The following is a 20,773-nucleotide window of genomic DNA, read 5'->3' as shown; positions in this document are numbered from 1 at the left end:
CCCTGCCTCTGCCAGTTCCTATTTCCCAGCATCAAGAGAGTACAATGCAGGACATATCAGCCAACATTCTCAGCATTTCCCATAATGACAAATGATAACAGATTTCTTTGGCTTTAAGGTTCATCTTTGCAACACAATTCTGTACAAAACCAAACCTCACCCACTTCAGGATTCCAAGTTCAGAAGTTTTAATTAATTGTTCTCTAGTTGCAAATAGGGGTTATGAGTTACCATCAAACACTTTCACCGATTCAATGCTGTGCTGATTTCCTTTGTGCCTATTCTGTGCTCAAAATCTGAGGAAAAAGCAGTGATGAGTTATTTAACTTACACATGAAGCCCTGCTCAGGTATGTAAAACTGATGACATACAATTCCAAGTCAAAAAAAGCAAACAAGCTGGTAACACCAGGATAGTTTTTATTTGCTCCCTGAATTAAATATTGGCAGATACAGAAAACTCAGATACCAACTATTTCCCCAACATTTACAAGACTGAGTTTGCAGTGTCAGAAAACAAGGACATTTATGCACAATCCTGGCAACTGATAGTGTGAGTGCACAAGATGGCCCTGCCTGAACTTCAGCTTTTTAGAGGCAGTATCCCTGGTCTCCAGCATCCAATGCTGTCCCCTCACTGACAACTGTGGCACCACGGAACGGCCAAGTAAATATCCTGAGTGGGCAGCTCCAGTGCATTTCCCCCTGCAAAGGATTTATTCCATGCTCCTCCTGAAGGGGCAGAGGCAAGGTCAGCACATCCAATAACCCACCTATGAACACAAGCTGATGGCTGCAGTATCCTTTTCACTCTGTTCTCTGAGAGCAGGGAAGAACACAGCACAGTGACACTTCCAAGTGAGCTGTTCTTAAAGGCCTTGCTGCTGCCACACATTGCCTGAGCCAGAGGCACACTCACTCCCTGCTGCCTGCCAAGCTGCTCTGTGGCTGCAGAGCCTCACAGTGGGTTTGCAGTACTTTCCCTGCTGTCTGAGGGAAGTTTTCAAATAAATAAATGGCCATGAAGTAAGCAAGCTTATATAACTGAAATCATGTGGATACACAGACTGTGTGCTGCTGAAGGAAATACCATTCGCTCCTTTTCACACTGGAGCAGAACTTAGGAACTTGCCATCTCCTCAAAGCAGCTGGTGCGGTCAATGCCCCCAGGGCAAAACACAAGTGTAGCTGGTGCAGTGGGAGGAGACAGGCACCTCTGCTCCCTCCTCATTAAAAAAAAATAAAGAAACAGACACTTCTCTAAAACATGTCTGCTAAGCTAGGGGCACAGAACAATCACATGCAGGATATGGTGATCCGTACAGCCATCAACCAACCCTGTGGGGAAGCTGAGCACACATCACCCCTGGTTCTACAGCACGGGAAACACATGGTTTTACCAACTCCGCTGTGCAATTTGTGTTAGATCCTAGCATGGCAGATGGCAAGAGATTTTCCCTTTTGGAAAGATCACAGAAGTGCCTTCTAGGCTGCAAAATGCCTTGGGCGTCCTCCGACAACTGCATCTTCTCCAGGCACAAGAACTCCTGAATTATAGTCCTGGACTCCAGATCCTAATCCGCATGCTCTTACTCACCAACCTTGCCCGTGTCTCTTCAGAAGGAGCTCCCTTAGCTCCAGAACCAACAATGACTCCAAATACCTTAGCTGTATGACCACTCTTCCACAACCCCGATGGTTCGATCTACAGGGGCATTGTATGTATTTGCATCTACTCTCTCCCTTTGTATTAGTAACAATAGACCTCCCAAAAGACAGCTTATAGTACATCATATCCAGGCTTCAGAGGGATTTTAGGTATCACTGCCTCCTGTTTTTCCCTTCTAGTTTTTATACTGGGTTGCAACATAAGGTGCAAATGAGGGAGGGAGGGAAGTGGCAAAGTTGGGAACACACAACTGAATTAATGATGGGATTGTCAGTCACTTCGATGTCAGGCCCCACATCTACACACCATGCACTGGCATTGATCTTGCCCTGCCCACTTGGCCCAGAAAGGCAGTGAGAGCCTCTTCTCATGCTGAGCCACCATATCAGTCTTGGTCGCCGTCAGACGACTCCTCCTCTGCCTCCTCCAGCCACTGGATAAACTTCTGGAGCTGCAGAGAGAAAGAAATGTAATTAGGTTAACAACTGACACCTAAGAGATGCTGGAAATGCTCAACAAATACTGTGTGAGTGAGCATCACTATCATGAACAAAAAAGAGCAAGTGTTTCCAGAAGAAACAGAAATGGAGGCAGATTGAGAGACAATTAGGTGAAAAACAACTGGGATGCCCCAGACAAACACAGATTGATTAAATTCCTAAAGGAGATTCCTCCAGTCAGACCATCCCTCCAACACTCAGCAAAAAGACAAAAGCTTGAGAGTTTTTCAGAGCTTGAGGGCAAACTGAAGGCAGCTGCACCTTAGCTGACATGTTAGGAAAACTCTGCTGGGAAAAAAAACTTGTGCCTCAGAAACTGCTATTAAAAAGGCAGCTTATTTTACATTTTAACTCGAACAAGCAGCTGAAAGCACTGCTGACCTACACTAATAGCTGACTTTGCAAAGGTCTTGAACAAAGTTGTTCTTCAGCTGGCTTTTTTTTCCTCTGCTTCCCTCCCAGATCCAGGGAGGAGGACTGGAACAGGGCTCAGACAAACTGCAGCACAAAGTTCTACCTGATGGAGGAGGGAAGTTTATATATTCCTTGCAACAGAAGCCAAATGAAACCACTCAGTACAGCAAATGCTTAGAAATGTATGTGAAGGGACTGCTGAGCCAGGAATGAAAGCTTCAAAGGACTTGCATGGGGCCAGCACACAGGGCATTGGCCTAAAGCCCATTTCAAATGGGTGTTGACTTGGAGAAGCTGTGCTTTTACTCCAGAAAGTGCTGGCCTCATGCTACAGAGAGCCCACTAAAAACAATCCTCATACTACCTCCATTTCTCATCCAAACAGGATGATTACAGCAGAATGCACAGAAATGCCTGTTCTGGAGAACAAATCTGTGTTGCTTAGTGCACTGGTGTGTTTCTTGGCCTACCATGTCATGGCAGCTGCTCCACAGAAGGTGACAGTGACACCAAACTTCACTCGAAGTTTCTTTCAGCAGCTGTTGTCTGTCTCTCTCCCCCAAGCCCAGCCTCTCCCAACACCTTTGGGACTCACCCGTTGGTTTTTACGAAGCTGCTTTCCTTTGTCAGACGTGTCTCGCAAAGAGAACCAATTGAGAATTACATCTTCTTCCAGAATTTCCAGCTGGTAAAATGTCATCAACACCTGCATCAATTAGAAAAGAGCAACAGGCTCTCTGTAAACTCTTACAGGACTAGCTCACGTCCAAGTACAAAGTTTGCACGTAATCTGTGTCTCTCAGCTCTGTCTTCACCAGAAGGCACTCAGTCTGCTTCATTTTCCTTCTACTGTTAAAAATAACTGTGATTCTCCTACCAAGCCTTATGTTCCTGGCACATAATGAGTCAAAAGTTCAAGGCCCATCAGCTTCAGCTCTGAGGATGCTGGGTATGACTGAGAGCAGTGGGCAACAAGGGGTCACAGAGGCTATCAGTTCAGGACGTAAGTTCTCCTTCTAAAGCACCCCAAACGCCGTCCCCAAAGCAGATCCAACAAGCAACTGATGCAGGCTCACGTACAACAGTGACACGTGCAGAGGAGCGTGAACCTATCCAGCTCTGCCCCAGGCTCCTTCCTCCTGTCAGCTCTCTCTTTGCAGTGCCTTATGACAGGTGTCAAAGCAATTGGTCATTTGTCAGCTCAAGCCCCTCCCCTGTGAGCGAGGGGGAGACACGATCAGGCTTTCTCAGGGTGCCTTTGGGCTCAGGCAGAGCAGGCATTTCGCAGACGGTCTCCTTGCAGCAGAGCACCAACAAAGCTGGCTGCCAACTCCGAATATAAAGTGTCACTTCAATTCCCAGCCTCTAGGGAAACCCAGGCCCCTAGAACAATGGACACATGCCAAACAATTGCTGTAGTTCAAGGACATTTTGGCTCACCAAACTGAAGGCTTTTGGCTCCAGTCCTAAGTGCTTTGCCATCAGCGAGAAGCACTCGTAGCAGAATTTAGGATTACTCTTTCTTGAGGAATCAAGAGTTAAGCAGGCTCTAGGAGAACTCCTCCAAAACAGACAGGGGCTTCCTGAGCTGCTGCTAAAGGAGCCTTGCAATCCGTCAAATGCTCTCCATGTGATAGGGCAGACAGATTGCAGGGACAAAATATTTGTGAAGGATGGTGACGAGGAATATATGAAAATTCTCACAAGCAGGGAGACATAACAAGCCACATGACAGGTTTCCTTTATTCCCAGTTTCATAACTATCTCAGCCTGAATAAAATTCCACTTTTATTCCCAGCTTTTCTGTTTTGCACTCCGAAGTAGGATAAGCCATTTAGCAGTGAGATCCCAGGGACCATGGAGAGATAAATGAAGCTCTTCCTACAGCAAGTCTCCGGCTTTGCCTCTTCCAGCATCACACAAAAAGGGCATCTATGTTGGAAGCTGCAAAATAATAGCTCCCCACAGGCTGCATGCTGGTAATTAATACTCACCCTCAGCTGTGCTCCCTCAGAGGCACAGCAGACACAAAACTTCTTTTTTTTTTTTTTACAGAAATTGTTATAGACGGATTTTCTACACACCCTCTCCACTGAGACCCCCAAATTCTCTCCCCTAAAGCAGAGAGGTGATGATGTAAATAGGATGCATTCCACTGTGAATCAAACAAAAACAGATTTGGGAGTGGATACTCACTTTAGCTATCGATGTGCAGAGACTGTCATGTTCCAAGAAGAATTCCTCAATGGCACATAAGGCATTCAAGTGATCTGACGCTCGTTTTATGTAGTTCTTAAACAACGGGGTCCAGTTCTTCAACAGCTGCAGGGAGAAAACACAGAAGAGCTCCTGAGCCGAGATGGGTGGGTGCACTCAGCCCTGTGTCTCAGCTGTGTTACACCAAGAAAGTGACCCAGGGAAGCATTTTACGAAACCGTTCAGCTGACTGCTTCAGGTATTTGACCCTCTCTGTCCATGGAACAGATGCTACTGAGTCTCGCATGCGAGGACAGAACCTGGTTTTACTTAGCTTTCAGAATATCTACAAACTTTCTTGTTTTTGCCTCTCTGGATGGAATGCCAGACCATCACAATAAATGTGTTCAATGGAGTCTGGTATTCAAACAAAATCTCTTCACTGCAGACTGATAAGGAGAGATACCTACATGCTACTCACAGCCTCCCCCCACAGAGCAGCTGACATTTCAGTGGAATTTTCCTTCAAAGCAGAAGGATGAATAAGGAAACGTAGGAAAAGATAATGCCAGGTTAATTACCAGCTGAGTAGAAGTGAACAGTGAAAAACAACCACCCCTAAAACAGGAATGCGTCAGAGCAGCCCCTAAGTGCAAATCACACATTTGCTGTGTGCCTAGGGGCTTGTTTGGATCCTGAAGCCTGCTGCAGGGAATGGGTGGAAGGATGAAGGGCAAGAAGTTGTTACACTATTAGTTGTTCTCTCCTCCAAGGCTTATTTTTCTTGGAGTCTTGAGTTTAATGATTTTAGTGCTGCCTCTTCAAACAATATTTCTGAGTCCTCCACAACTCTTTCCCTTGTACATTTCTGGGAAATATGCAGCAGGGAGCTCTGCAAAGCAGCATAGACTGACCTGAATCTGGGATAGGAGATAATACCTAGATCCCTGTCCATAAAAATTTTAAAAGATATCAGAACTTGGATAAGATACAAAAATTCTTCGTTGGCCACATCATGACCTGACCATCCTACAAAAATATTGCAGGAAATTAAACCAGAGTTCCACATCCTTTTCAGTGGAGCAATTCAACAGCAGGCAGTCCTGCAACTACACCCCTGGCATGACTGCACAGATACAATGGTTCGCTGTGCCTTCAGCAGTGTCTCCTTACAGAACACATCTGGTCTGTTTTGAAGGGAAACTGGCAATTCACAGGGGTTTGGGGTGTGATGAAGAAGCTTTGAGTCACCCACATTTGGGGTTAATCAGCATTATACTGTTCAGGATAACTGTTAACAGGCAGTAGACCTGAGAGAGGGAGAGCTCCAGGACACACAGCAGAGCGATGGAGATAGCCCAGGCTGGTGTGGACTACCAAAGGTAACCTGAGCTAGGATATAGTTCTCATCTACTCTGCAGTATTGCACTCCATCACCTCTTCAGACACATCTGCAATGCAAACATGCTGGAATTTGCATGCCTCAAATAGAAACAAAGAAGGGGATGAGTACAAACTCATCTGTACAGTGGTACATTGACTGGTTTAAGGAACAACAGTAACAGCACAGAATGATCCTGATCATCATAGTATCACAATAAAACTGAGGATTCTGTAACATATTTACAGGAGGTACTTCAGTGTTTAGCAAAATGCCTAATGCTAGACACTCTTCTCTCCTCTACAACCATTTCCCTATTCTTATTAATCTTTAGAATCTTCACCTCAACTGCAGTAAAGCTATTGGAAAGTTCCTTGCAGGCTAAGAAACACTTGGTAATACCCTTCTATTAACACCTTTAAATCATAAGCAGGCACAAATCCAACCAGAAGCTATTGAGTTTCTGAAAGTGGGTTATTTATAAAGAAAACACTCACAACCCCAGGACACAATTCATTGTTCCTGCTGCTGGAAAAGGGAAAGAAGAAAAAATATACCATCTCAAGTCGAGAGCATGCACTGCACTGAAACTGGTGCTAATGGGGATAGTAGGGTTCAACCCTGCAGAGCCCCTAGGAAAAACATCCTCTAAGCCTGTATGACCAGAGAGGCTATTTCAGGAGTTTCATGAAAATCTAAACCAGAGAATTAGAAGCTTCCAATGTGGATTTGATAAAACACTTAAAAATGTGAAAAGTTACCTGACAGAGAGCCCTATGGACAATATCAGAAATTTTCAGGCTTGACTCTACATAGGTAACTCCTCAAAACAATCTACAGTCTGGGGAAAGCAATCAAACTTCTCTGACAGGTTGATTATCTTTCATCAAATCTTATCAACAATATTCCAGCAACTTCGAAGAGGTTTGTGATCCAGCTCTCCTGTCAGAAGGACAGTCTCAACACCAAGATCATTTTACACCTACCACCAGCACATAACACCATCAGGAAGTATATGGAAAACAGGACAGACAAAACTGTAATTCCAACCTGTTAGAGCACAACAGCATCCGTGCTGATCACCACAATTGTCTTCAGTGACAGCAGAGATCCATTTGGTCCCCAAATAAGTAATCCCACAGTGTGTTCACATGCACACCATTACAGGATCCCAGGTCTAGGAAAGGTCCATAGTTCTAGGAAAGGTCTATTTCCGCACCATCTCTCCTTCAAAAACTTGTACAAGAGCTGAACAAGACGCGTGACATACATCAAACTGGATATCTCTATTTCTCAAGCCTCCATGTTTCATCTGAAAAAAATACCTATGGGCATATCCTTTACCAGATGCTACCTGAGGCAGTTTTAGCTGCAAACTTCAGCAGCAACTGCTCTCATTATGTACTAACCTATACCAAGCCTGTGCTTGGGATTTGCAGAGTGTAAATAAGAATTAGTAAATTAATGGAGTGTACTTTTTACTAACCAGGGAATCACAAGCTGCAGAGAAGCCACTGTTCCAGGTGCTGTACAACTTCTGCCCAAAGAACTGGTCTTTTCAAAGCACTGCAGGTAAATACACAAAGCTGCTGCCTCAGAATACCAGCGATGTGTGTTCAATAAGCATTTCAAGACTGGTTCACTACATCTATTAGAGGTACATCCCATCCCAAATATTGGGTTATTGTAACAGAGACAAACAACATGAGTGCAAGTGAACACCCCTGTACCTCACCAGGACACTGTTCTCCTGCTGAACACAGAGCAGAAAGTCAGTGCAGCAAACCTGAACACTGAAGGCACCAACCGAGGCACAAACTGTCTCAGAGAAGGATTCTCTAAGAATCTTCCTGGTTCTTTACAAGGGAGAATCTGGAGAAACTGCCTGCCATGATGGTCAGTTGGTTTGACACCTGGCTTTCTTTGATAAACCTAAGGGTAATTTGTTCTTCATAAAGGAACAAAATTCCCTGCCTACACAATGCCACCTGCCCATGACATGACACATGGCCACTGTAAACATTACATTTTGATTATCACTACTTCTCACTAAAGGTGAGCTGACTTGTTCTTTCTGCTGCTAAACGTGAGCATTAGCTTTCCTTTGATGAAAAGTTACTCAAACTCTTCACGTACTACCATTGTCTTTAGCTTCTGGGGGTTTGGGGCAATTACACAAAACTTTATCCATTTATATGCTTCATCTCAGACTAGAACTTCTGACTGGGTGCTGCAGTGAAATTCTCCTTTCCCACTCATACTAGAGTAGGAGCCTAATCTGGGAGACCAAGAGATGCCATATCACAGATGGGATTAAAAAAAAAAAACAAACCTATATAGCTACCAATTCCACACAAGCTGTTGTCTAGATGTACTGCTTTTCACATAGAATCTAACATCTGCTTCAACATTTTCTTCAGTCCTCCCCCTTCAATTCTCTTTTTCTAGGACAGGACATGCTATTCAAGAAAACAGTCTGGAAAAATGAACAAAAGCAAGCAGAATTTAAACAGAGTGAGCAGCAAAATCTCACTAAGCCATCTGAAGAACAGATCCATTTACATGGATGTTTTCTCCAGAAGGCATCTCCATATGTCCAAGAGGTGAATTAAGTAGCATGCTTGCACCTACACAAATGAGAGTTTTCCACCCTTTCTCATCAACTGAAAGCACATTTTCTCAGAGAAAGGATTATGAGGAAGTCTAGTGTTCCTCTCAATCTCCTAAAAAAAAAAAGAGTAGTCCTAAAAAAATGGAAGTAGTCTGTCCCAAACATGTGTCAGACCTATTCATTCTGAAAGAGCATCTTCAGAATCTGTAGAGTTTGCAAAGTCAAATACATAAATAGACTGTAAAAAGGAGACAGAAATAGCATAAAGACTTCAGCTTGGGTGAACAAAACCATTAAGACTGCCTGCTTTTTAAAACAGATCCTACCCTATTTTGTCTGCCATAAAGCAGGAAACTGAAGTTGGTACATCCAACTATATAACCCATCTCCCTAGAAACAAAGCAGAACTTTATCTTTGCACAAAGACAACAATATCATGCCTTTGCATTTGGCTGAAAAAAAAATTTGGCACCAATTATAGTATGCAGACAAGTAAGACCTTGGAAAGGATCCCACTGGGAGAGGAGTGCTCCCCTCTGCCCCAGGCATAGGACTTGAGACGGATTCAAACCGGGCTGCTGCAATGCAAGCCTGTAAAGATATCTCTAATAGACGTTCTCTTTTCTGTTTTACAAATGATGCACTTCTACTGTCTCACACAGGCAACAGAAACAACCATAAGTACTGAAGCTCCCCCACTTACAGTCTTAGCTGAGCTCTGTCAAGCAGGAACAAGAAGTTTCAGTTCATTTTTACTGCTACAGAAGACAAAGAGGCTCATGAACTCAAGGAGTTCAAGTGGCTCCAGGCTTACCCAAAGAGATTTCTCAGGCAGGAACTACCTGGGGCACACAGAGAGACTGCTACACACTAGGAGACAAGGCCAAAGAAGGTCAAATGGAGCAGGACTCACAGGAAGTAATGCTGAGAAATAGTTCTGGGAGTCCAGGTTTGCATCCAGCTGCTGCAGTGGGAACTCCAGGATCACTTTACTGAGCACCTGCATCATCTCCTTCAGGCCAATGTTATATGCATACCTATGATGAAAAAGGCAAAAATCCTCAACATCTCACACTGTCTGATCTCTGCAGACTGTGGCTATTCACAGAGATAGAGAAGAAAATCTGATTTTCACCTTATCAACCTATTTTTTATTTGTTTACTTGGTTTTCCAAATATTTAGACAATAAATCACTTTGCATTGCATCAGGCCCTGCATAAGGCCGTGAGTCGTGAAAATCTGTAATCACAACTGGAACGAGCTGCTGCAGGGACAGCACCCTCACATTTACCAGGGTGCTGTAGCAATGCTCTTGCACAAAAGAAGGCACACAGGTTTGGATTTGAGAAACACCAGACAAAAGGCATTCTAATTTATGTGCTCTAGACTTGCTGCTGTAAAAATCCTGTGGACAAGCCACACCACAGCCCAGCCCCAGCTGCAGGCAGCTGGCTGAATACTGCAATGCCCAGAGCAGCAGACCCTGGATGAACTTCCAGGCAGTCCTGCCAAGAACTGGCTTGCTCTCTTCACTCCACAGTTATTTAGCAGCAATTCAATCTCTTGTTACAGAGATGGGGCAGGAAAAGCCTAACCACCAAGGATGGTAGAGATGCAGCTGGTGCTCTCCATCAACTCCTGTTGTCATTCAGTCATGATGCCTAAGCTGCATTTCTCATGCTCCATACTGATAAAATGTCTAACAATGGGCATTCATGTGGTTTCTCCTCTTCTTGTGACTCATCTGCTGTCAATCCCGACTGTTCAGCATAAGGGACAATATCCTTAAGGACACCCCAAGGATCCCTAAGGACATCCCCAACTCACTTGAGGGAGTTGATTTCCAGGACCAGGTTGTCACAGGAAATGTTTTCTTCTTCACCCCTTTGTAACGTACCCAGAACCTCATTCTGGAAAACTAATGAGAGAAAGGACAGGCAGTTAGACATGAGGCAAAAGCACAGATTCTTCAAACTGCTCATTACTGAAGGAATGATGTCCTTCACAAGCAAAGCATTCTGACACAGATGTCTATTTGTTCTCCGTAAGCTGACAAAAACCCACAGCAACTATAAATAGTGGGATATAATTCAAACAAAGGAAACCACCTACGAAATATCATTGATCTATCCACAGAAACCAGTACAAAGTTATTTACCTCTACAGCGTTTTAGAACAGAGTTTCTATTATACTTTCACAATCTAGCCTTTTTTTTTTCTGACAAATCTCATTTTCCCAATTTGAAAGTATTAATTCAAATCTAAAATTTATTGGTTTAATTTCTTTTGGGGTAATATTCCAACATGAGAAAGTTTTTGGGTTTTTCCAATTTGGCCTGAATCTCTTCCAAATTCAGGTAAGCTTAACACAACAAAATAGAAACCCAAAACATCTCTGCCAAAAGAGGCAGCTCCTACAAGGACATTTATTTCTCCAGAATTATTACAGTACTAAGCTGCCCATACAGAGAAATTCTGCTGGACCTTCCCATAGTCTCTAAAATTGGGCAGTGACACTGCCATTCAAACAGCTCAGGGAGGTCTCTCTCATGAAGGTCCAGTGATGAGGAATGGGAAAATGGAGGCTCTTTGTCTACTTTCTCATCTTTGACTGCCTTGGGTTAATCCAGCAGTGACACAGGGAATATTAAAGAACTCTGCAGAAAATGCAGAAATTGAGATCAGGAAACAACGTTATCATAGAAGTGCACAAATTTTCCAATACACCAAGACACAACACACAAACATCACACACTGCACAGAGTCACTGTACTTCTTCAGAGCCCACCTCACCTTTGATGTCATCCAGCTGAGGGGAAGCTGCCCGACTGTCTGGCTCCTCAGAGCCCATGCTCAGGTCACTGTCAGATTCGCTCTCCTCCTCTGAGTGCATAGCTGGGCCTGAGGAAGGAGAAGATGCAGCATTCAGCACTCAAAAGCTGCAACTATCATATGCCATGAGGAACCAGGTGTCCCAGGGACTTCCCAGCCAAGTCAGCAACTATCTGTCCTTGCAAGGAAGCTTCTATTTACAGGTCCAGATGATTATACTTGCTGCAGAGGGAACACTACAGCTGGCACTAGGATAATGGGATTTTTTGGGAGTCTGCAGGCAGGCAACAAAGGACAGGGACAGAAGCAACTGCATTTTGCACAGACTGCTGACTCACAATGGAGCAATGTCAGCACACACTGCCACTGGCAGGAGGAAAGCCAGCAGCACTCGGAATAGCCAAAGCATATTCCCATCTGAGGGAGGGCCTGGTGTCTCATAGTGCAGCATTCCCAGCACAGACAGCTCTGTGTGTTAGTGCAAGGCAAATATCTAACAACACCTTCCACAGAGCACAGGTAGAGAGCATCTGGTCCACGCACGACTTGCTTTTACCTCTCACCTTCCCTCCACACATAGCTGTTATCTGGAGTCAGTCTGCTTCACAAAGCCCAAGTTTTGCTCTAGACACAATTACCAGCATCCACTTGGCTGGTTTCCCCAACACACATTTATTCACCCCCAGGTGACCACACTAAACTTTTCCTCACCCCATAGGCTTTGTCTCTGCTCTTCTTCATCCTCTTCATTCTTGTCATCTGCTTTCCAGAGATAGCCTCTGCCCTCTGAGCCTACATCCTTTTTATTGTAACCTGAAAAAGAACCAGCAATCAGTGTGTGGATGTACTGGATCTGCTTACAGGCAAATCTGAAATAGATTGGTAGAACCTGCATATTACTGCTCCTAAATAGCCTTCATCAAGAGGGAGCTGGGATTCCTGCAGATGCATATGGATTTCAGCTTTGAATTTCTCACATGCCTTGACAAGTGACTTACTCCTTCCTACAGCAGCAACATTTGGCACACCATGTTTAGATCCCTTGACAAACCCACACTGTAGCAACAGCACTTCACAAGGACAAAGCCCTTGGACACAGCTGAGTATCCTTGCTTGCCCTGATGAAAACACATAGATTCCAGGCTGAATGCAGCACTAAGCTCCACCCTGGCACTGCAGTCTGGAATGGGGCTGGTAACGACTCCAAAAGATCACTGGAAGACAAAACCTTTTGCATAGGTGCATGGAGACAGAGACTCTCATACCTTTCGGTTTTACTTTGCTCTCCTTGTTCACACCAGAATCATCACTGAACTGGTCATCGTCCTCTTCCTCCTCATCTGGGGGATGCAGAGAGATCACTGTGCCCTCAGAGAGAGTGATGCCAGGACCTACTACTACCTGCAAATATGTGAAACATATCTTAATGAAGAACACTGACTGCCCCCTTGTACCTCCACCAGCAGCTCCAGACAAGCTGTCACTATCAAGTATAACTGAAGACATCAGCACATTCCATACTATACTGCCCCAGCCACGCAAAGCGAAGAAATGGTGGGAGCAGTAGCACAGTTTCCACCTCTGCAAAAAGGCTTGGGGCAGCTCTGTGTTCTGGGATAGTACACTCTAAGATGAGTAACCTGCCAAGAGAGGCAGAAAGCAGAACAGACATAAATCAGCTCACCTGAGAAGAGAGGACACAGCGGGGCTTTAGCTTCACTTTCTCCTTCACTTCAGCCTCATCACAGATAACAGAATGGTGGATCTCCACGTTATCTGCTATGTGCACTCGGTCCCACAGAACAGCTCCTTCCAAAGTGACTCTATCACCTGTTATACACCACCAAGTACAAATATGTTGAGGAAGGCTGTCTGGTGTTCTCTGACACTGCTGAGCCCACTAAGGAAGCATCTTACTGACTCCCAACACCCTCGATGCATGACAGATGTTAGATGACAGGGGAAAACCTGCCTCAGAGACCTACATCCACTTCTTACCCAAAGTCTACAGAGACTTGAGAGTAACAACTGACATCTCAGTTTTAGACGAACAGCCAAAACACAAAAAAATTCGAAAATCCAGCCAAGGCTAAGGAGAAGTGAGCTAGGAGGGAGCAAGGTTAGGAGTGAGCTGCTAGGAAACAGCTCATGAAAATGGGGACAGATGTTCTTCATTTGCAGGATGTTGGTGGTTGATAACTCTACGTGAGTAAAGGTCATGCACTCCCTGCTGCTGAAACAACTCATTTGCATGAAGTACTTCCCAGCTTCATTACGATACCCTGAAAACTTCTATTTCCTCTGCTGGAAAACCAAGCTTTTCTCCTTTCTCCCCATTAGCAATCAATCAGGACCCACCTATCATCCTCTCAGTGCCAAACGCACTTTAAAAACCGAATCCCAACGGATGTGTGCCCTGGCCTGGCAAGGCTGGCACATCTCTGTTCTCGCACTCACCTATCCTACAGTTCTGCCCAATGACGCTGTTGGTGATGGAGCAGTTGCTGCCAATGACCGTTCCCTGCCCGATGAGCACGTTCTCTTCCAGCACGCTGCCGTGGCCAAGGCTCACATCCACCCCTCGGTAAATATTGTGTTTGGAGTGGGTGTAACTCTGGTTCTTGTCGTCAGTGAAGTTCATCTCTGGAGTGAGAGGATAAACCCAGCGCCGGATGATGTCAGAGCACACAGCTTCGTACATCAGCAGGTTGCATATGTGAGCACCGTACTCTTCTGTTGTTACATGCATATGGATCTGGTTCCCCAGGACCTGGGAGACAGGCGGGAACACGTCAGAAGGTTCTCTAAGGCAAAGTAACAGGATCTCCCTCGTAACAACCCTCTCCTTACCTCCTCATTCACCAACAGACCACGCACAAAGTCATCCCGTGTCTGGTAGTCAAAATTGTCTGTGAACAGTTCGGCCACCTGCCAGGAATAAAGTACATGGAAATAACATAGACAGAGTCAAGTTATACAATATAGGAAAGTGATGGTCTTGCCTTGAAATAAGCTCTGACTCCTGCTAGGAATATTGACCCTCCCATCTTTTCCTCCTTCTCCTCCTCCAGAATCCATGAACAGAATCTGGTTTCCAAAAGGAGCAAGACATTGCTTTAGCGTTTCCAAGCAATTTGCCCAGCCTTACTTTGTAGTATCACCCCCAAAGGAAGGCTGCAGACAAACTTTATCAGATCTGGAAGACATGTTAGTCAGCCTTAGCTGGAATAACCCTGAATGTTACCCTAACGTGGTACCAGCTTACAAATACCGATACTTTTCCACATCACAGCCATCACCTCTGCTCCACAGATGTTATTATACCCAAAGTGAAATCACATTTTTTCTGGAATAGTTTCATTCTGTGCCAAATCAGACAGTCTATGGATGCATCCCCCATGCAGTTCTGCCTGGGCTTGAGTGGTGGATACCAGAAACAGACTGAGCCCCCATATGTTCCACACAGCAGCACCACATGATCACCCAGGCCCTCAGCTCAGCCAGCTCTGTTTTCCAGACTTGGTACTCAGGCCACTCACAGCCCCTGCACACCAGCAGTACCAAGGGAGCAGACTGAATTTTGGACTCTTGGAAGGGCAGGGCTCACCTGTGGAGAGCAGATGCTGATATGACAATCCAGCAAGTCATGGCGCACCTCCACATTCTCAATCGAGTTCTGGAACAGACTCTGAAAGAGGAAAAAAGTCAGATGATCTGAGTGCCTCAAACAGTATCAAACCCCAAAACCCTTCAATAAGCCAGGGGCAGTATTGACTGTATTATTAAACTGACTGAAGTTCTGAGGATCAGAGAAATCTACAATCTACAGCAGACCCAATTTTAGCAGGCACAGATTGGTCACACAAAGGGCCAAGTGTCAGCCAGAAGAGATTACCCCTGCCCACTTCCAACAATCACTTTTCTTCCAGGAGGCTCCTTACCTCAGTCTCTGGGAGCTACAACTGTACAAAAAAACACTGATAAATCCAAATACAATTTTTACAGATGTGGGTCAGTTTTGTATTTTGAGGTTTTGTTTCTTTTGGTTTTTCCTTTTTGGTTTCCTACAGTGATTTGTACTTCCATTTGAAGACATGAAATAATCTCCTGATTACTGATTTGGGGATGAAAATATTATACAATCACAGCCTTAGTTCTGAGTTGAAGAAAGAAACCGATCCATCTAACTCATGGGGAAAGTGCCTTCATGACATTCACAGAGCATTTACTACATTATTAGGTGAACAAACAGGTAATAGAGGAGGTACCACTTCTTGCATCCCTGTAATTCCACCCTATGTCAGGCTCAACAACACTTCAAAAAGGAAAGGGTTGTGTGGGCCTGATATTTCTGAGTCTGAAGAGATTTTAGCCTGCTAGCAGTGCTAACTCTTTCCCAAGGGAAAATTTCTCGAGAAAGCCTCTTCTCAAAACAATCTTGGCAAAACAACTATCCTTTCCCAAAACAATCTTTCTCCAGGTGGTATTATGCTGTTTCTCTAGTTTCACCAATGGGATTAGAGAGGCGTCGTTCCTCGTCACCAATCATGTTAAGTCTGTATCAGAACACCTTATGAAAGGTAGTAAGAATTAGACAATAAAGCCTTCTATACTCTTTGCCTTCTGAAATACTTGGAGTCTTTCGTCTTTCTTTCGTGTCCTACAGCAACGGGGTTGGTTAAACACTGGAATGGATTACCCAGGGAGGTGTGGTATCCCACCCCTGGAGGTGTTCAAGAAATGACTGGACATGCCATGGTCTAGTTGACAAGGTGGTGATCAAAGGTTGGATTCTCTGATCTTAGAGGTCTTTTCCAGCCTAAATGATTTGGTAAAAATGGTCTGTGTATGGTAGTGGTATATGCACCCCAATTTGGGAGCCCCTGTAATAGCACAAATAATCTCCTTCTCTTGTTTTACATCATGGAAAGGAAATAAAGGTCAAAACCTGAACTGTGAGAAATACATCTGCCTCATATTCAAACTGGAATGAGTCACAAACATGCGTGTCCCAGCATGATTTCACCAAGCTCAAATAAAGATTAAGAGGGAAAAAGCCAGTTTACCCCAAGTTACTTCTTATCATCTGCTCCTCCAAGAGAAGCAGCTAGGACAGTTGCCCAGCCCTCATCCAAGGAGGATCTCCTTGTGTGAGCTGCTTCACCCCCACAGCCCTTTTCCACCCGCCAGTTTCCAGACGCACCATAGGGAAGCGGAATCGTTTCAGCCCCTGCGTTCTCTGGTAGTGAAGGACGCGGTTTGTGGCACTGTCCATAGCAATAACAATGTCATCCTCCTGGCACCTGGCATGGTGGCCAGGCGAGGACTCCTTGAATATCATCGTCATCACAGACACATTCTTTTCCATCTTACGACGCAACCTGAGGAAGGAGGGCAGAACTCTGAGAACACTCCTCAGAGAGCTACACACCGCAGTCCCAGCACACCAGGCAAGCACTCACTCTTCCAGCACCTACTTGTGCTCTTCCAGAGCTTTGGATATATTGAAGTTGGACACCACATCACCAGTGACAAGGATGAAGTCGGAACGAACGAGAGACTTGGCATCCACGTCTCGCAGCACGTCACCAAGGGAGCGGTACAGGTCCGACGTGACAAACCGCACTGTGTTGGGAGATGTGTGCCGGCACCACTTGGATTTTCTGGAAGGAGGGAAAAAAAACATCAGGAAGGCAGAAAGAGGCTGTTCCTACACACACACTAGGACACAGTGTCCCAGTGCACGCCACACCTGTAAGGGGATGCAAGGAGCATCCTGCGACAGTGAGCCCGCTATTGCCAGGCTCAGAAGGTGAACTGAGGAGCAGTCCCTCAACACTCAACCCTTTCAACAAACTGCACCCTTCTACACAGCAGGAACAGTATTTTCTGAGATGTGCTAGCAGACCACTGCTGAAAGGGTGTCTCTTACAGTTTTCATAAGAGTCAGTGAGGCCTCTGAGGCTTGTTGGAGGGCAGACAAATACTTTCCATCATAAAACTAAAAAGAAGAGATTCTTACTGCAAATGCTCTTTTATCTCAGCTGACTTCCAACAGCAGAAAACAAAGGTTTCTTCCACTCCAGTTGCTGTTAGGAACTCCAAGGTATAGTCTATCATGGCCACATTTGCCATAGGTAAAAGAGCCTGAAAAAAAAAACCAAAACAAAAAACCCCATACAGATAGCTGAACAAACATTCAGTACCCCAACATCAGCAACAGCCCCTTCCAACTTGGGGATAAAATGTCATCGATAGTACCAAAAACATAACACAAGTAAGTGCTCTACCAGGCTTTATTAAAATCTTTTAGCATTATCTAAACAGTAAGAGCTAATTTGTGATCTTGTAAGGGCAGATCCTCAGTTCAGAAAGAAAGGCATAAAAAAGTGAAGTTATCACTGTAAACTGTTCAAGAAGACTCAAATAAATTACACAGACTAGAAAAAAAAAGAAGTGCTGATTCCCTGACTCAGGCTCTAACTGCTTCAAGAAAAACCTGTCAGACATGAATGATGAAGCCACAGGAATATGAGTGTCCAGAATTAAACAAGGGGGAAAAAACCCGCCAACCTAAAGTGAAGTAAGTACCCTCTTGACTTGAGATTCAACTCACACTTTTAAACTGAGTTACTGAGTCACACCTGAGTGATGCCATACCATTCCTTAATTCGTTTTTGGTGCTGTTTCATTTCAGGCTCGAGCTTGCGTGTATAATTATAAGCACCACCAACACTTAATCAGCAAACGAGGTAAGATAATTGTTCAGACCTAAAGTCTCCAGAAGCTTTTATGTTTCCTTAACACACAGCCTTTTGAGCTGGATAATTAAAGTACTACCCCCATCCGTTTTCCTGGCCATATTCCTTCACACATTACAGCTGGCAAGGGCCAAGATTTCGTTTCTTTTCCTTTATCAGAAACAAGCCTGTCCAAGCCCGCTGCCTGTCCTGCACCAGCCACAGACGAGGAGCCAACAGCGCAGCTCTCCACGCCATATGGAAAAGCGGACAGCACCAACACTGCCTCTCCAGCGGGAGACCGAAACTTCCACGGGGGAGAACTCTTGGAGCGCAGGAGGGCGGGAGAAGTCGCGGCGGGGGCTGCCCGAACCCGGGGGGGCCGGGGGAGCCTCGTCCCCTCCCGACCCAGCCCCGCCTCTCGCCAGATCCCGATCCACCCCAGCCTCCCGGGGACAGTGCACACCGGGACGGGCGGCCCCGGAGGCACCGGCGCGGCGCAGGCAGCAGCACCCAGAGGGGATTTCTCACCCGCGGCCGGTCCTTGGAGATCGGGAAAAAGCGGCGGTTGAAGCTGTCGGCGACCAGCACGGCCTGGAGCGGCGGCGGCGGCTCCTCCTGCGGGTCGGGGCCGCGGGCGGAGCCCCCGCCCGCCCCGCGCCGCGCGGTACCGCGGGCCGCCATCGCCGCACGCGGCCGCCGCCGCTTCCGCTTCCGCCGCGACGGGAGCGGCGACGGGCGCTCGGCGGGGACACAACAGCGCGGGGCGGCGCGTCCCGGCGGCAGCGGGGCGGGAACGGGGCGGGAGCGCCGCCGGAGCTGCTCCTTGCCTCCCCAGCATCTCCCTCCTCCCGGCATCAGCTCCGTGGAGAATATCCGCCGTGGCGCGGCCTCAGGAGCGGGGAGAGGCGTTTCACCGCCATCCCCCGAGGAGGGAGCGGGGATAGAGCAGCGCAGCTCCCTGCCATGGCCGGGCACGGCCGGGCGAAGGCCTGAATGTCCCCACAGACATCCCCGGGTGGCCTCGGGGTGTGTGTAGCGCTTTGACGTGACCCTGGTGGTGTCTGGTTTGGGGAGCAGCGATGTTTTCTGATACACTTCCTAGCTGCGACGTGTTTGTGCTATGTTTCCAAATGTCCAGGCGGTCCTCCTGGGAAGGACGGCCTTGATATGAAGCAGCCCGTCAGTGCACAGCTCACACCTGCCATCAAAAAGCTGTCCCCAAAACCCACAGACCCTGAGGGACCCCTCGAAGCCCACTCAGAAACCCTTCCAGAGTGCATGGGAGGAAAGAAGACGTTTTCTGAGGGTGGAGGTGGCATTTTTCATCCCCCCAGCTTGGTGAAGCAGCTGGGATGCTGCAGTGCCGGTGTCTGGCTGTCCCCCTGCTTGGACACGGTCAGTTCCAAGGATCCCGATCCCATACATCCATTCCTGCCCCAGCCCAGGTTCTATCCTCGCACAGCTCTGATTGTGCTTCAGTATTACCCTGATCCTCAGAAAGGGGTGGCCCGTGTTCGGCCCTCAGTAGAGAACACCTGCCCTCAGCTGTGTCCCTCCTCGGCTGCCTGTCCGTGCCGCCGGGCCCAGGGCTGCAGGACTTACCTGGCACCGTTCACACAGCGCCGTCACCTGCTCATTTGTCACCGAGGGAAAGCTGGGTGAGAACCCTGCGTTCAAAACCAGGAAAACAGGCTACAAGACCTCCCTAGGGAGCTCCTAACAGGATGGCAACAGTAGGGTTGTGGAGAGTCCTGAGCCTGGCAGCAGGAGAGCCCTTTTCCTTGCTGGCTGCTGCAGGACCTGGTGCTCACTGCTTTGCCCCATTGTCACACTTCTGCCCCTCTCCACGTGGGACAGGCATTCACAGCCCCTGCTCTGTCACCTCTCTTGCTGTCCCTCGATCCCCACAAATTGACCCACGGTGACACCCTGCTCTGGTCCTCGCTGCTGTCATCTGCTACTGAGTGACAAGCCAAAGACTCAAAGAGTCTCAAATCCAGTTGTGATCTGAGAGAAACAGGGTATTTGCACCCCCGCCTCTATCGAAGGGCCTCTCCCAAGGGCGGAAGGTGGCACACGCTTATCAGCCCAAGGCACACACTATGGCCTTTCCACCCTGAGGGAGGGGAGGCACCACTTAACCACAGACCTACAGCACTGCCCCGATATCATGGGCAGTGCTATACAGCCCCTGTGGCATTGCTGAGGGGTCTTTAGTAAAGGGAAGAAAGCTGTAATAGGCAACATGCAGTATTCCTCCCCACTGATTGGATTTCAGGTCCAGAACTGATGTAGAAAACAGTCTCTTCTGTCTCCTGAAGGACTCTGCAGCACTGGGTATTCCCTGAAATTTCCCCGAGCAGTTAAAATGTTCAGGCATCACTTACGTGGTGCCATCTGTGCCCAGTGACTTGTGACTGAGCCCTT

At 46.7% G+C, this 20,773-nt stretch overlaps 1 protein-coding gene across 1 annotated transcript; it reads right to left on the bottom strand.

Moving 5' to 3' along the window:
• Positions 1 to 399: 399 nt before the first annotated feature.
• Positions 400 to 19,027, bottom strand: EIF2B5 (eukaryotic translation initiation factor 2B subunit epsilon). Its single transcript, XM_040074373.1, has 16 exons — positions 18,875 to 19,027; positions 17,626 to 17,750; positions 17,081 to 17,266; positions 16,807 to 16,984; positions 15,211 to 15,291; positions 14,454 to 14,531; positions 14,061 to 14,373; positions 13,288 to 13,433; positions 12,869 to 13,004; positions 12,315 to 12,416; positions 11,565 to 11,672; positions 10,599 to 10,689; positions 9,684 to 9,807; positions 4,779 to 4,904; positions 3,178 to 3,288; positions 400 to 2,119 (listed from the first exon to the last, which is right to left on the bottom strand). Exons 1-16 carry the CDS (start codon positions 19,025 to 19,027, stop codon positions 2,054 to 2,056), a joined length of 2,124 nt encoding a protein of 707 aa, XP_039930307.1. The 3' UTR covers positions 400 to 2,053.
• Between the last annotated feature and the right edge of the window lie 1,746 nt (positions 19,028 to 20,773).

Source organism: Hirundo rustica, chromosome 10, assembly GCF_015227805.2.
Source record: "Hirundo rustica isolate bHirRus1 chromosome 10, bHirRus1.pri.v3, whole genome shotgun sequence".
NCBI classification, from domain to species: Eukaryota; Metazoa; Chordata; class Aves; order Passeriformes; family Hirundinidae; genus Hirundo; species Hirundo rustica.
Note: the sequence above shows the minus strand (reverse complement) of the source record. Positions and strands in the feature narration are given on the sequence as shown.

Coding starts and splice junctions, on each gene's coding strand:
- EIF2B5 (XM_040074373.1), bottom strand. CDS start 19,027: ATGGCGGCCCGCGGTACCGCGCGGCGCGGGGCGGGCGGGGGCTCCGCC. Junction 4,905..9,683: donor ATTTCTCAGCATTACTTCCT/GTGAGTCCTGCT, acceptor TTCTCCCTGCAG/CTGTTGAAGAACTGGACCCC. Junction 3,289..4,778: donor TCTGCACATCGATAGCTAAA/GTGAGTATCCAC, acceptor TAATTGATGCAG/GTGTTGATGACATTTTACCA.